Raw genomic sequence first — 12618 nt, 5'->3', positions numbered from 1 at the left:
ATCTCTAATATGGAAAATCACTTTTGAGAATAATATTTTTTGTCAATACTCGATTTATGTGAAGTATAAGAAAGGGCAACTCCTCAAAATTTCCTCGAATTTTAGTCTTTATTATCTCCACCAAGAAGATTGTTTTCAGTCAAATTTGTCACTATTTGTATACAGGTTAGCATCCATATCACTTGTCTAATTGTCACCAAACTTGATCTAAGCAGCCCCAAATTAACTCAATTCTGTACTATGATGAAGTCACAGAAAAGGGAAAAATCACATTTGGCAATAAGTACTGTTTTATTAATTGTAGAGAACTTGGCCTATCTTGTAGCCAATCCCACATTGATTTCAAGTTTGTTCAAAGTGAAAATTTAAATGGAATTTCAATTTCTAATTTTTTTTAATTAGATGTGTAGACCTGATGGTCTTTGATAATAGTAATCACCATGCAAAATTTCAAACTGATCAGATAGTCTTTTAGTTCTGAAAATTTCTATAGCAAAACTTGAATATTTCAAATGTGACCTTTACACTAGTGAGAGTACCCATCAATGCTAACTGCTTTCTAAAATCTTTCTCTTTTGCATATCCATTCAAATGAAGTTCGTTTGCTTTAAATTGCAATAGAGTAGTAATTACAAAAAGAATGTTTTCAATCGAGACAAAGCGATTATAAATAAACAATTGCGTATTGATATTGGTTAAGTAGAAAACCAATTGTCAAGTGTGAGATGGTGTAAAATATTGGAATTGAAGGCAAATGCTTTATCCACATGACCCGACTGACCAAACGAAAATATTTAGCTTTTTTATCCTACTTAAATTGAGTTCAAAATAGGATTGCAAAATTAAAAACGTTTTGCCTTTCTATATAAATTTAGATGAATAAAACATGTATGTGAAAATATTTCACCAATAAACTCTTAAACTACAGGTTACATAACATTCAAATTAACAGGAAATAGTAATCCTACACGAAGGATAATGTATAACGAGTAAAATGTTTGGTTGGATCGATGAATAACGCGTACAGAAATATCAGCAAATTGAAATGCAAAATGTTCATTTCAAATTTCTATTAGTTTTACACATGCACATTCATAGATAGAAGTGGCTTAATTTGAAATCTTTGTCTGTTGAAAGCCGAAATGGTAGGGAACACATCTGGAGGACTAAATGTTTTGATTTCAATTCTAGCTGATGGCACCCAAGTCTTTTATTTAATTTTTTTTTATTTATTTTTTTTTTAAATAGCGAATTGGCTCTGTAATAATTAGGGCTGTGACAACAATATTCTTTTCATTCTTTTGACTCTCTGGTATATATCTGACACAGACACACTTAATCAACTGAGAACCACATCTGTCTATATAAAAAAAATATAAGATATTAACTCAATACAAAATGAGTCAAAACAATGAAAAGAATATGTTGTCACATCCCTAGTAATAATATGAAATTTGCATAAATTAAAATATGTAAGCATATTTTACAATCAGATTAGGCCGGGTGCACCCCCTCCCATTTACTAGTTTAGAATAATTTGATTTTAATTTGATTTGAAAAAAAAAAAAAAAAAAAAAAAAAACTAAATTATGTATGATTTGATTGAGCAAAGTAATAAAAAAGAATTATGTTCATCTCTGCATGTTAATCATTTAAGCACTCGTTTGATCTCTGCATGTTAATCATTTGATCTTGATGGACTTAACACCTGCACATGCTAACAAACCCATGTCGGCTGCTGAACATGTTTCTTTAAAACTCTCATGCTTACATATATTTGTGAAAACCATACCCTATTTCACCTTCCTCCATATGCAAATATATATTCATAGACAAACATGTGACTGAGCTATTAAACCTATAGGAACCTGCCTTAATGTAACATGTATGTAAGCAAACCACACACACATCCATGCATACTACTTTTAACCAACGCATCAGTTGTCGCCCCTGTGGTAACCTCCACTTTGCCAAAGGCTCTGTCGGTGGGGCATTAGAATACACCGACTGCCCCCCCCCCTTCCTGCAGAGGGTAAAAGTCACTCAATGGGGCCACCTGTTGGCTGTGGGTGGCGACCCATGACACTTTGAAACGGAATCCTGGTGATTAAAAGTCTTGGAGGACAAGTTCATGAGCTTCTTCTTCCCAACACATCACTTTGGCCCTTACCTTGGTTAGATAATCAATTGGCTGGTCAGGTCAAGCCCTATGTCTACTGTCAATGGTTTGGACTAAATTGAGAATTTTAAAATTAGTAAAAGAAATCCTCTCAAACAAAACCATAGAAACTAACAAAACTTCCCCCTTGAAGTAGATGTTTGAAAGCGCTGGTCAAGAGTTAATCAGCAAGTGTAGAACCCAATTCCGACATGGCTGCAAACACAACTTTTTTCGCTCTAGATTTGGGTAGTGACAGATGTTCGGTATTTCTTACTTGACTGAGTATACTGCCTGTGGAGCCCTGACTCTGTCAAGGCGAATGGGTTTCCCCCTTGACAAGTCTCAATATCGGGCTCTGAGGTGGGTGGAGAACATAGGCAACAAAACTCTTATCCATATTTATGTCAAAACAAAAACCCAAACGCTCCTTATCGGTCTTAGAAAGTGAGGAGAATTCAGATTTCCCCAAGTACTATGCATTAGAATCACTGGATGAAACTCCGAGGTCAAAATTGTCCCCTTTTCTCATCGAAAGTGCTAACCAGGACAATAAACCCCAAAATGGTTAAAAAACAAAAGATGGTAACCTATTAATCGAGATTGAGACAATAAGCCAAAGCCTAAACTTAGAAAATATGAAAACTTTCCATAACATTAAAGTCACCCCACACAATAGACTAAATCAATCCAAAGGAGTTATCTGAAGCCGGGAACTATCACTTGCTTCACCAGAAGAAATCCAGAACGAACTGAGCAAACAAGGAGTCATTAACTATAAGAAACTATATAAAAAACAATTCAGAAAAAATACCAACCCATACTTATTATTACATTTAACACTACAAAAATTCCACCTAAAATTAAAATTGGTTACACCATAGAACCAGTTGAAATATACATCCCAGATCCTCTGAGATGTTTTGACTGTCAAAAATCCGGTCACCATAGAGATGCCTGCAGAGGTCATCTCACGTGTACTAAATGTGGCTCTAAAGAAATAAGTCACAATGAACAAGAATGCCGCGAGTCCAAATGTATAAACTGCCAAGGCGAGCAACCCTGCCTATTCTAAAAACTGAATGATGGAAAACTGAAAAAGAAATCTTAGCTACAAAACAAACGAAATATTTTACTTAGAAGCGAAGACAATAGTGGAAGGAGTCATAAGAAATAAAACGCAAAAATAACAAAAAAACAAATCCCACCAACCAGCCTGATAAATATGAACTTATTGAAAAACTGGTACATCTAGAACCAAATGAATTGCTTAACTTCCAAAAAAAACTAAAAATACAACATTTTCAAAAACTAGAAAAATTAAAACTAGAAAAGAACCTAAAGTATGTCTCCTCCCAAACCTCCCCTCTTAAAGGCCGATGTCCCCAAGAACAAATTTTCTTAAAACCAAATAATAAACCAGCAAAACAAAAAATAGAAACTCTCAAAGTTGAACAGAACCTAATGAAATGGAGACTGAATATCCAAGTCAACAAACAGAAACCTCAAAACAAGAATCTTCCTATCGAACACCATCAAAAGAAAAACCAAAACAAAAGTTATAAGGTCCCGTTCAAACTCCAGATCTAGAACCCCAATCCCTAAAAATCAAACTGAACTTGAAGATGAAATGGAAACAATACCCAAACCACCAAACAGAAACATTAAATCAAGAACCCCCCCATCAATCGCTGTCAAAATAAAAGAAAAACCAAAACAAAACGGACATATGGTCCCATACTAATTCTAGTTCCAGATCCCTAAACAAAAAAAAAAACTAAATAAAAGACTAAACAGAAGAAAAGCCAAAAACAAGAAAAAAACAAAAAATAGAAAAAAAAAAAACAAAGCTAATTGAAAACCCTCAACAACTTACACTTATATCAACACCAATACTAAAACCCATAATCAACTTGAAGACTAAAAAAAAAAAAACACCACAGAGGGATCATAACCTCACCATCAATGACCTATAAACCAGTATTTCTTCAATGGAACATTAGAGGTGAAAAGGCTAATTTCGACAAATTGAACCTTCTCATTGCCTCCATACCCAGCAGTCATATGCCTACAAGAAACTTATAAGAAAATTCAGAAACCACTACATATCGGTAGATTCTTCGATGAAGATTGGTCCGATGATGACTCTGGCCGAGATTGCAGCCCACACTGTGCACTTAGGAAAGTGCAGGGGCTTGGTGGCTACTTCATTGGGTTTGGAGGATCCCCAGAAGTCATTTGTCTTGGAGTTCGCCTTTCCATCAAGATGGAAGTGGGCTTCATCTAAGGTCCAAAGAAGGTTAAGGAAACTTGGTGTCTTCTCGAGCATCTTGACTGCCATAGCCCTCCTCTGCTTCTTGTCTGAAGCTGTAAGGGTCTGCAGCATCTGTATTCTGTATGGGTAAGCCCCGATATCATTCACCAGCACTCTATGCTAGTCTCACGGTACATACCGAGGGACTAACTTCGCTTACGCATAGAGCGTTTCGGACTCTGCTGGAGAGACTCTCTCACTCTTTCGACCAGCTCGGTTGTTCGCTTCACAACCTATGACTATATACACAAACAAGGAAACGGAGCTTCCAGAGGAGTATCCATTCTAATTAACAATATTATTCAAAGCGAAACCAAACTGAATACAACACTACAAGCCGTTGCAGTAACCATCAGTCTAAGAAAACTGCTAACAATCTGCTCCCTATACCTGCCAACTAACGAAAACTTAAATAAAACAGACTTGAACTTATTGATCCAACAACTCCCTAAACCTTTTATCCTCATGGGTGACTTTAATAGCCACAATAAACTTTGAGGAAACGAACAAACAAGCAGAAGAGGTAAAATTATAAAAAAATGTCTAGATGAAAACCAACTATGTCTGTTTAACAATGGAACAAACACCTATCTTCACCCTAGCTCTGGAACACTCTCGGCTATTGACCTCACTATATCTGAATCCAGCATCTTCACAGAATATAAATGGAAAGTACATCATGAGACCTGTGAGAGTGATCACTTCCCAATCATCCTAGAAGGTCAAGAACCAGAGAACGACACTAAAACACCCTGATGGAACTTGCGTAAGGCCAACTAGGAAGATTTTTTAAAAAAATGTGCCACACAGACTTAGTGCAAGAAGCTAATTCAAGAAAAGATGACATCATCCACTTCACCAATACTCTAAATATTATAGCTGAGAAAACTATTCCTAAAAGCTCCCCATCAATAAGATATAACAAGCCTTGATATAATAAAGATTGCAAAGAAGTGCTCAGAGCCAGGTGAACAGCACTCAGAAAATTTAATAGCCAACCAACTAGAGAAAATTTAGAAAATTACAAAAAAAATAGAGCCAAAGCTTGCAGAACAATTAAGCAAGCTAAGCAATCAACATGGCAAACTTATGTCAGCCAACTAAATTCAAACACCAAACCTAAGGAAATATGGAACATGATAAACAAAATTACTGGGAAATACACTAAACAAGCTAATAAACATCTCATCCATCACAATGTCAAAATCACTAACAAAGAAAAAATAGCTGAAATCTTAACAGAAAACTTTGCCAAAAACTCCTCACCAATTAATAGGTACAAAGAATTCCAAGTCATCAAAAACCAAGCAGAACAACAACAAATCCGCTTCCATTCAGACAACACTGAATACTACAATCAAATCCTTACTATGTATGAATTAGAAGAATCTCTCAAAGACACCCATAATTCAACAACCAGACCCGATGAAATCCCCTATGTCTTCCTAAAAGAATTGCCAACTAAATCAAAAGAATACCTCTTCAAAATTGTCAATGATATCTGAATCAATGAAAAACTCTCTGACACTTGGAGACACGGCATTATAATTCCCATACCTAAACCTTCAAAAGACCCCTCAGATGTAATAAACTGCCGTCTCATTGCACTTACAAGCTGCATCTGCAAAACCCTTGAGCAAATGATCAATAGAAGACTAACCTGGTATTGAAAATAAATCACCTAATCTCTGAACACCAAGCAGGCTTCCAAAAGGGCAGAAGCCCTATTGACCACATCATAAATTTGGAAACCTATATTAGAGAAGCCTTCATCCTCAAAGAACATGTGGTAACAGTTTTCTTTGCCATAGAAAAGCCTTCGATACCACTTGGAAGTACAGAATACTAAGACCTGAATGAACTAGGTCTAAAAGGCCAACATTTATCAAAGACTGAGTGACAGAACCTTCTAACAAGAACTGGGAGTTCCCCAAAGTGGAATTCTTTCAATCACACTTTTTAATGTAAAAATAAATATAGCTCATAACATTAACACCGGAACAAACTATGCCATCTATGTTGACAATCTCATAAATTTTAAGGCCAAACATGTGAACACTGTTGAGCGAAACCTACACTATCCATCAACAAAATTAGCAGCTGGGCTACTAAAAACGGCTTCAGCTTTTCTCAAACAAAATGTGTCCATTTCTGCCAACATAGAAAAATGCGTCTTGACCTTGAGCTAAAAATTAACAGTAAACTAGCAATTACAAATCAATGCAAATATCTTGAAATCACCTTTGACAAAACTCCCTTTCATACCCCGCATTAAATACTTAAGAAAAAAATGCAACCAAAGGATGCAACTTGTGAGAACCATAGCTCATACAAACTGGAGAGCTAATCGCGAAACAATTCTAAAAATCTCCCAAACACTGATAAAATCAAAGTTGGATTATGGCTGCTTTATCTACAGTGCAACAAGAAAATCCTACATCAGAGAAATCAACACAATTCACCAAGAACTCAGACTTGCACTTGGAGCGTTTACCACTACACCAGTCGAGTCTCTATGCAGAAACGAATGAACCTACACTTGAAATGAGACAGACAAAATTAGCCCTACAATACTATACAAAACTTGCATCTAGCACCTCGAGCCCTATATACCAGAGTATCTTTCACCCCAGACACCAGACCCTATTCCAAAAAAAAGAAAAAGCAATCAAGCCTTATGGTCTCCGAAGCCAAAATTGCTATCTCGCAAATCCACAAAGCTTCTACACTCAAACATCCACCCTGGCTTTCCAAAACCTCTGTAAACCCACCCGAACATCCAAAACGTACTACTATAGTATTAAACCTTTCAAAACACCCCAAGTCCAACACAATTAAACCCATCATTATGGAAAAAATACATGACATCTTTCATGACTATGCAGATTATGAACACATTTATATTGACGGAGCTAAAACCAATTGGCATCCTAGGAAACACAAAAGCTGACCTAGCTTCTAAAGAGTTATTAAACCTGGAAATATCCAACATAAAAATCCTCTACACCGACTTTAAACCAACCGTAAACCTATGCATCAAAACAAAATGGCAACAACAATGGAACACTTATAAAAAAAAACAAGCTACAAGAAATCAAACGTACACTTGGGCAATGGAGTTCCCAATCTAAACTAAACCGGAAAGAGGTGATTATTACAAGATTAAGAACCGGGCACACAAATATTACCCACTCATTCCTATTAAAAGGAGAAAATCCACATGAATGCCTACCTTGCCAAGAAAGCTACACCGTTAAACATTTTCTAACTAACTGCATTGACTTAGTTCCCATACGCCATAAACACTACAGCACTAACAACATTAAAGATCTCTTTGAAAATAGAAATGAAACCATTTTAAATTGAATGAGGTAAATCTCTCCAAAATATAAATCTACTTTAAAAAAAAAAAAATTTTAAACTTCAACCCATATCTTTTACTAACCTTCTTCCAATCTCCCCTCAACATACTGGAAAGCAAAGAACACCTACTTTACTAAGACAACCCCCAATAAAAAAAAAATTTAAAAAAAAAAAAAACTTATTTGGCCTAAAATGACCATGCAGCTGTTGATAGGCTGATAAACCGAACGTAACCTACAAAGAGGGGATCTAGCTATACAATCGGTATATAAACTGCACACCGGTTCCCCCACAAACCTGACATGGTAATATAAAAAAGGCAAACTTAGAATTTAGTGTCCCCCAACAATGCAGGGTTAAACTGAGCTTAGAAGAAAAAGATAATGAAATGCCAAAGTTTTATGTCTGACATGAAAAGAAATTGGAATCTAAGGAAAATCTCTATTATAGGAGCAACCAGACTCATAAAAAAGAATTTCAAAAATTATCTGGTGAATATACTCAGTGAACCAAGTGCCAGATTCAAACAATTGCACTTTTAAAAATAATTAAAATCTTCAAGATCTCTGTTGGAATATATGAGAAAGTGGGTGAATGAATGTCTGGCATCCAGTAGAATGCCCCATTCCTATCAAAATAAGAAACTTGAAGAGTTGTAGTGCACTAGGTGTATCAGAATTTTGGGAATTTTTGACACCCCTAACACGAAACTGCAAATAAAATAAAAAAAACTCGTAATTTCTCTTTTCAAAGTGGGTTGTTTATTTTCTTTATGGAATATACTTCCAAAATAAACTATTAAAGTTGTTAAAAAAATAGAAATATTTTTTTATTTTTTTAAAAAACAGTAATGAAATCAATTGAATTTTACAAGTAAAGTATTTTTCAATTTTTAAACTTTAAAAATCTATCAATTTTTCTATTGATTCAATTTTTCAGTGTGAAATTTTATGCTCTTTCCAATAAACCGAATATATTTTAGATAAACGTTTGTTTTTTTTGTTTTGTTTTTTTTGTTTTTTTTTCTTAATTCACGCTCCCCCCTCCATTTTGAAATGTCTATTAAAAAGTAAATAATTAATTTACTCAGCAAAGTTTTATATATCGCAAATTAAAGATAAAAGATCAATATAAATATATTCAAATTTAAAACAAAAAGTATTTTTTAGAAATTTACCTGTAAATAGTCTAAAGTTTAAAACCTTTTTTTCTTTTTTTTTAACCGCTTTTTTTTAATGAAACCGTGGTCCTTGCTCCTTTAATTGAAGAAAAAAAAAATAGGGTTTGAATTACATTTTTCGAGTAGTTATAAGCTTGGAAAGATAGGGGGTCGAATTATTCAATATTTTTTCACGCATTCATAAGGTCAGTTTCTGACACCTAGTAGTGCACCTGCTGAACATTTTATACATACACTGAAGCAAAATTTTAAGTGTTTGTATCATATGAACCCCTTTTCTTTTTCTCATGTGGATTAATGATTTCTAAGGATGTCAAGTTTCATTTCCTCGCATTATAACCTAATCAATATTTTTAAACTTGTTTTCTTTTTTTTCAGTGAACAAGCATTGCATCGTTTAAGTCCAGTTCCCTCAAATTTCCTTCAGGATTCAACATCTCCTTCTGGTCAGATGTTACTTGTTGATTCTGCCGCAGGAGCCGTGGTGTGTGAGGAGATTGATGAGTTCCACGGCGTGGTAGATGGATCCTCCAAACTGTCTCCTGAGGCTGCAACAGAGCTCGCCACAGAAGCCACTTCAGAGCTTCCGTCTCCCTCGGGGCCAAACAGTGTTGTAACTGTTACTGAAGACATGTTCAAAGGGACAGACGACCATTTCTTTCAAATCCAGAGGCCAGTCTCAAAAGTCTTCAGTCTGAGCAATGAAAGTTTCTTGAACACTGTCACTTGTGACCCTGCTACCACAGATCATAACCGAAGTGCTGGTAGTAGTGGCGATGTCTCAAACGACAGCACCAAGCACTGGTTGAAAAAGATCTCTCCTGACCCGGACTCTGTTTCTTCAATTCGTTCAGCAAGTTCAAGTCCAAAGCTGCTTTACAGAGGTTCTTTAACTCCCAAACTAATACGCCCTGTTTTGCTGCGGGAGACGAGCAGTGACAGTGCTATGTCCCACCTTCAGTCTTCTTCCTGTTCTCCCCCTCAGCATTATCACTTGGTTTCTTCCTTGTCTCTACCACAGAACTCTATCTCTTCTTCCCAACAAGCTCTTGCTCAAGAGGAAGACTCCGAACTGCATTCGACTCTGTCAGCTGCAATACTTGCTGAGTCATCGCAAAGTTATTGGTTGCATCGACCTGATAATGTTTGTCATAATCAGACTCATCGGAATAATGACTGTGACAGTTTGAATTCAATTTGACATTTGAGCTGGCAGATGTAAAGATAAAAACAAAAATATATTTAAAAAAAAACAGGAAATCTGCATAAAAATGTGATACAACTATTCCTTTTGCTGTTTTTTTTTTCTTTTTCTATTCAAGTTTTTTTTTAACTGGAGGGTCAATCGATTTATTTTTTCATAGTTAGGCAGATGAAAACATCAAAATTGCATTGATTGCGTTTAGGGACAAGCAAGTAAAGTGAAAGTAACCTGCTTCTTAACTAAAAATTGGATTGAAAAAAAAAAAAAAAAAAAAAAATCCACTAATCAGAATTTTCTGATCTTAATGAAATTTTTAATTTTAATTTTTTTTTTTTTTTTTTTTTTTGTGTTTTTAATAAAATGAACATAATTAATAAATAAAAATAATTACTTTATGTCAAAATGTCTTATACATGTAGTCAAAATGAAGGGAGCACCTTCACAAAGATAAAATCCTGAATGTGCACATTTCTTTCTAGAAAACTGGAAATTTAAAATCTCATTTTTTACTGAGAGCTGCCTTTCATTCACACCTTCATGTTATCTCTTTGTAATCATGCTCAGTTTCAACTATGTGTATAAGAAACCTGAAACAAAGGAATAGTGTTTTTGTTTTTTTTGTTTCTTTTTTTTTTGTTTTTTTAATAAAATAATTACTTTATATTAAGATTAATATTGAAAATTACATTTAAAATCAGATAATTCTGGTTTTGGTGAATTTTTTCTTAATTCTGGGGTATTCCTATTTTTGTTTTGATTAAAGTAAAAAAAGTTATTTTCATTTTAATAATTGAATCGGGTGTCCAGAAACGTTTCTTTCTAAATTATCAATAAATTATTTTTATTTCATGAAAAAACAAACAAAAATGCTTTCAGTTTCAACAGATTGGTGCAGGCTCAATCTAAACCCCAAGAAGTAATGATATCAGAATAATTGGATCAAATTTAGCATACAAATCAGCCCCCCCCCCCGTTTTTAACTGAAGGGTACAAATTTTGAGGTTACACATTATTCATTCACATGCAGTAAAATAACAAATTTCATTAAACTTGGTTATTTTGTTTCTTTTCAATTTAGTTTTAATTTAATCAACATTTTTCTTGTAAAAATAAATGCTTGGCATTTTTTATATTTCTTCAAAAAAATAAATGCAGAGGAATTTGTAATGAATAACTGTAATTTAAGAAATTCAACTTTTTTTTTTTTTTTTTTTTTTTTTTTTAAGAATTTAACAAAAGTGATGAATGGAACAGCTACCAGCATATTTAGCTGGATAAATTCAATTTAATCAAAACATCTTTTTTCTTTCATTTTTGGATTATTCAGATGACTGAGAGCATTTTGATTATTATTCTAACAAAGTTTCGGCCAATGTAACCTCCAACATTATTCAGGTGTATCTTGCCAAACTCTGGAATTGTATGGAATTTGGAAATTTCATGCAGATTCGTAGGTTACATCACCCAAAAAATAAGATTAATACAACATGGGAGCAGTAGTCCAAATTATGAATTCTCCTTTCGAAAATTTCGAAACATTTTTCCTTTAACTAAAATATAAATTACTAGCTGGATCTTCCTCGCGATGTCTGGGTGTATTTTTATTTCTTTCACTTCCTCTTGTTTTTATTACATAACTAGCCTGGGTTCCCAGCGTTGCCCAGGTGTTTGGAGGTATATGTTGAGAAAAAAAAGTGGTAGTAGGTAGCCAGGCTCAAATCTGTACCGGGAAGGAGGAAAAGAACATGAAAAAAAAACTGTCTTTGCCGTTGCATCCATCACCAAAGTGTGAAGGTTTAAATTAAGGCTAGTCAATCTAAAAGAGGGGATGACTTTAGAAAATATCAGTGAAAAAAGCGACCCCTCCCTGTAGAAAAGTGCCCAGTTGAGGGTGAAGGAATTGTTTTAGCCAATTTTTCGATATTTTGCACTTCAAAACGATACCGATCTCGTGAAAATCCGTCGCCTCCTTTCAAAAGTTTTAGGCATACATACATACATTTAAACAGACAGGTAAGATTTATATTATAGATTATCAGTTTTTAATAGAATTTTAAGTTAATAATTTAATGACAACATAATGCTATAAATGAAATTTAATTTAACTAAATTATCATAAAATTATTAATTTTGTTCGTTATAATTGGATGGAAATATTTTTTCTAAATTTTTCAATCTTTTTAAATAAATGAGGTTTGCTAAGAATTTTGAAACTAGGAATGACTTCATCCAGCAGTTTCCAAATTTTAAACAACCACAGTAATTTTTTTAAATTATTTTTTCTTTTTACTTTTTTAATCTTTTGCTATAATTTAACAGATTGTTTATGAAAAAAAGAAAACCTGCATTCTGGTGGAATTAATTTTGTTATGAAATTGTCTTTGTTAATATATTAAAAT

General features: G+C 34.1%; 1 protein-coding gene across 2 annotated transcripts in view; it reads left to right on the top strand.

Moving 5' to 3' along the window:
* The window catches only part of LOC145246810 (UV radiation resistance-associated protein-like), an 85754-nt gene extending 75454 nt beyond the window's left edge, over positions 1-10300 (top strand). For both annotated transcript variants that reach the window (XM_080108629.1, XM_080108630.1), the window contains one exon: positions 9394-10300. In XM_080108629.1, the coding sequence (XP_079964755.1) occupies positions 9394-10216 (823 nt within the window). In that variant the 3' untranslated portion in view covers positions 10217-10300. The remainder of the gene's footprint in view (positions 1-9393) is intronic.
* Positions 10301-12618: the final 2318 nt, after the last annotated feature.

Source organism: Euprymna scolopes, chromosome 24, assembly GCF_053919585.1.
Source record: "Euprymna scolopes isolate OS-2025 chromosome 24, ASM5391958v1, whole genome shotgun sequence".
Taxonomy (NCBI): domain Eukaryota; kingdom Metazoa; phylum Mollusca; class Cephalopoda; order Sepiida; family Sepiolidae; genus Euprymna; species Euprymna scolopes.
Note: the sequence above shows the minus strand (reverse complement) of the source record. Positions and strands in the feature narration are given on the sequence as shown.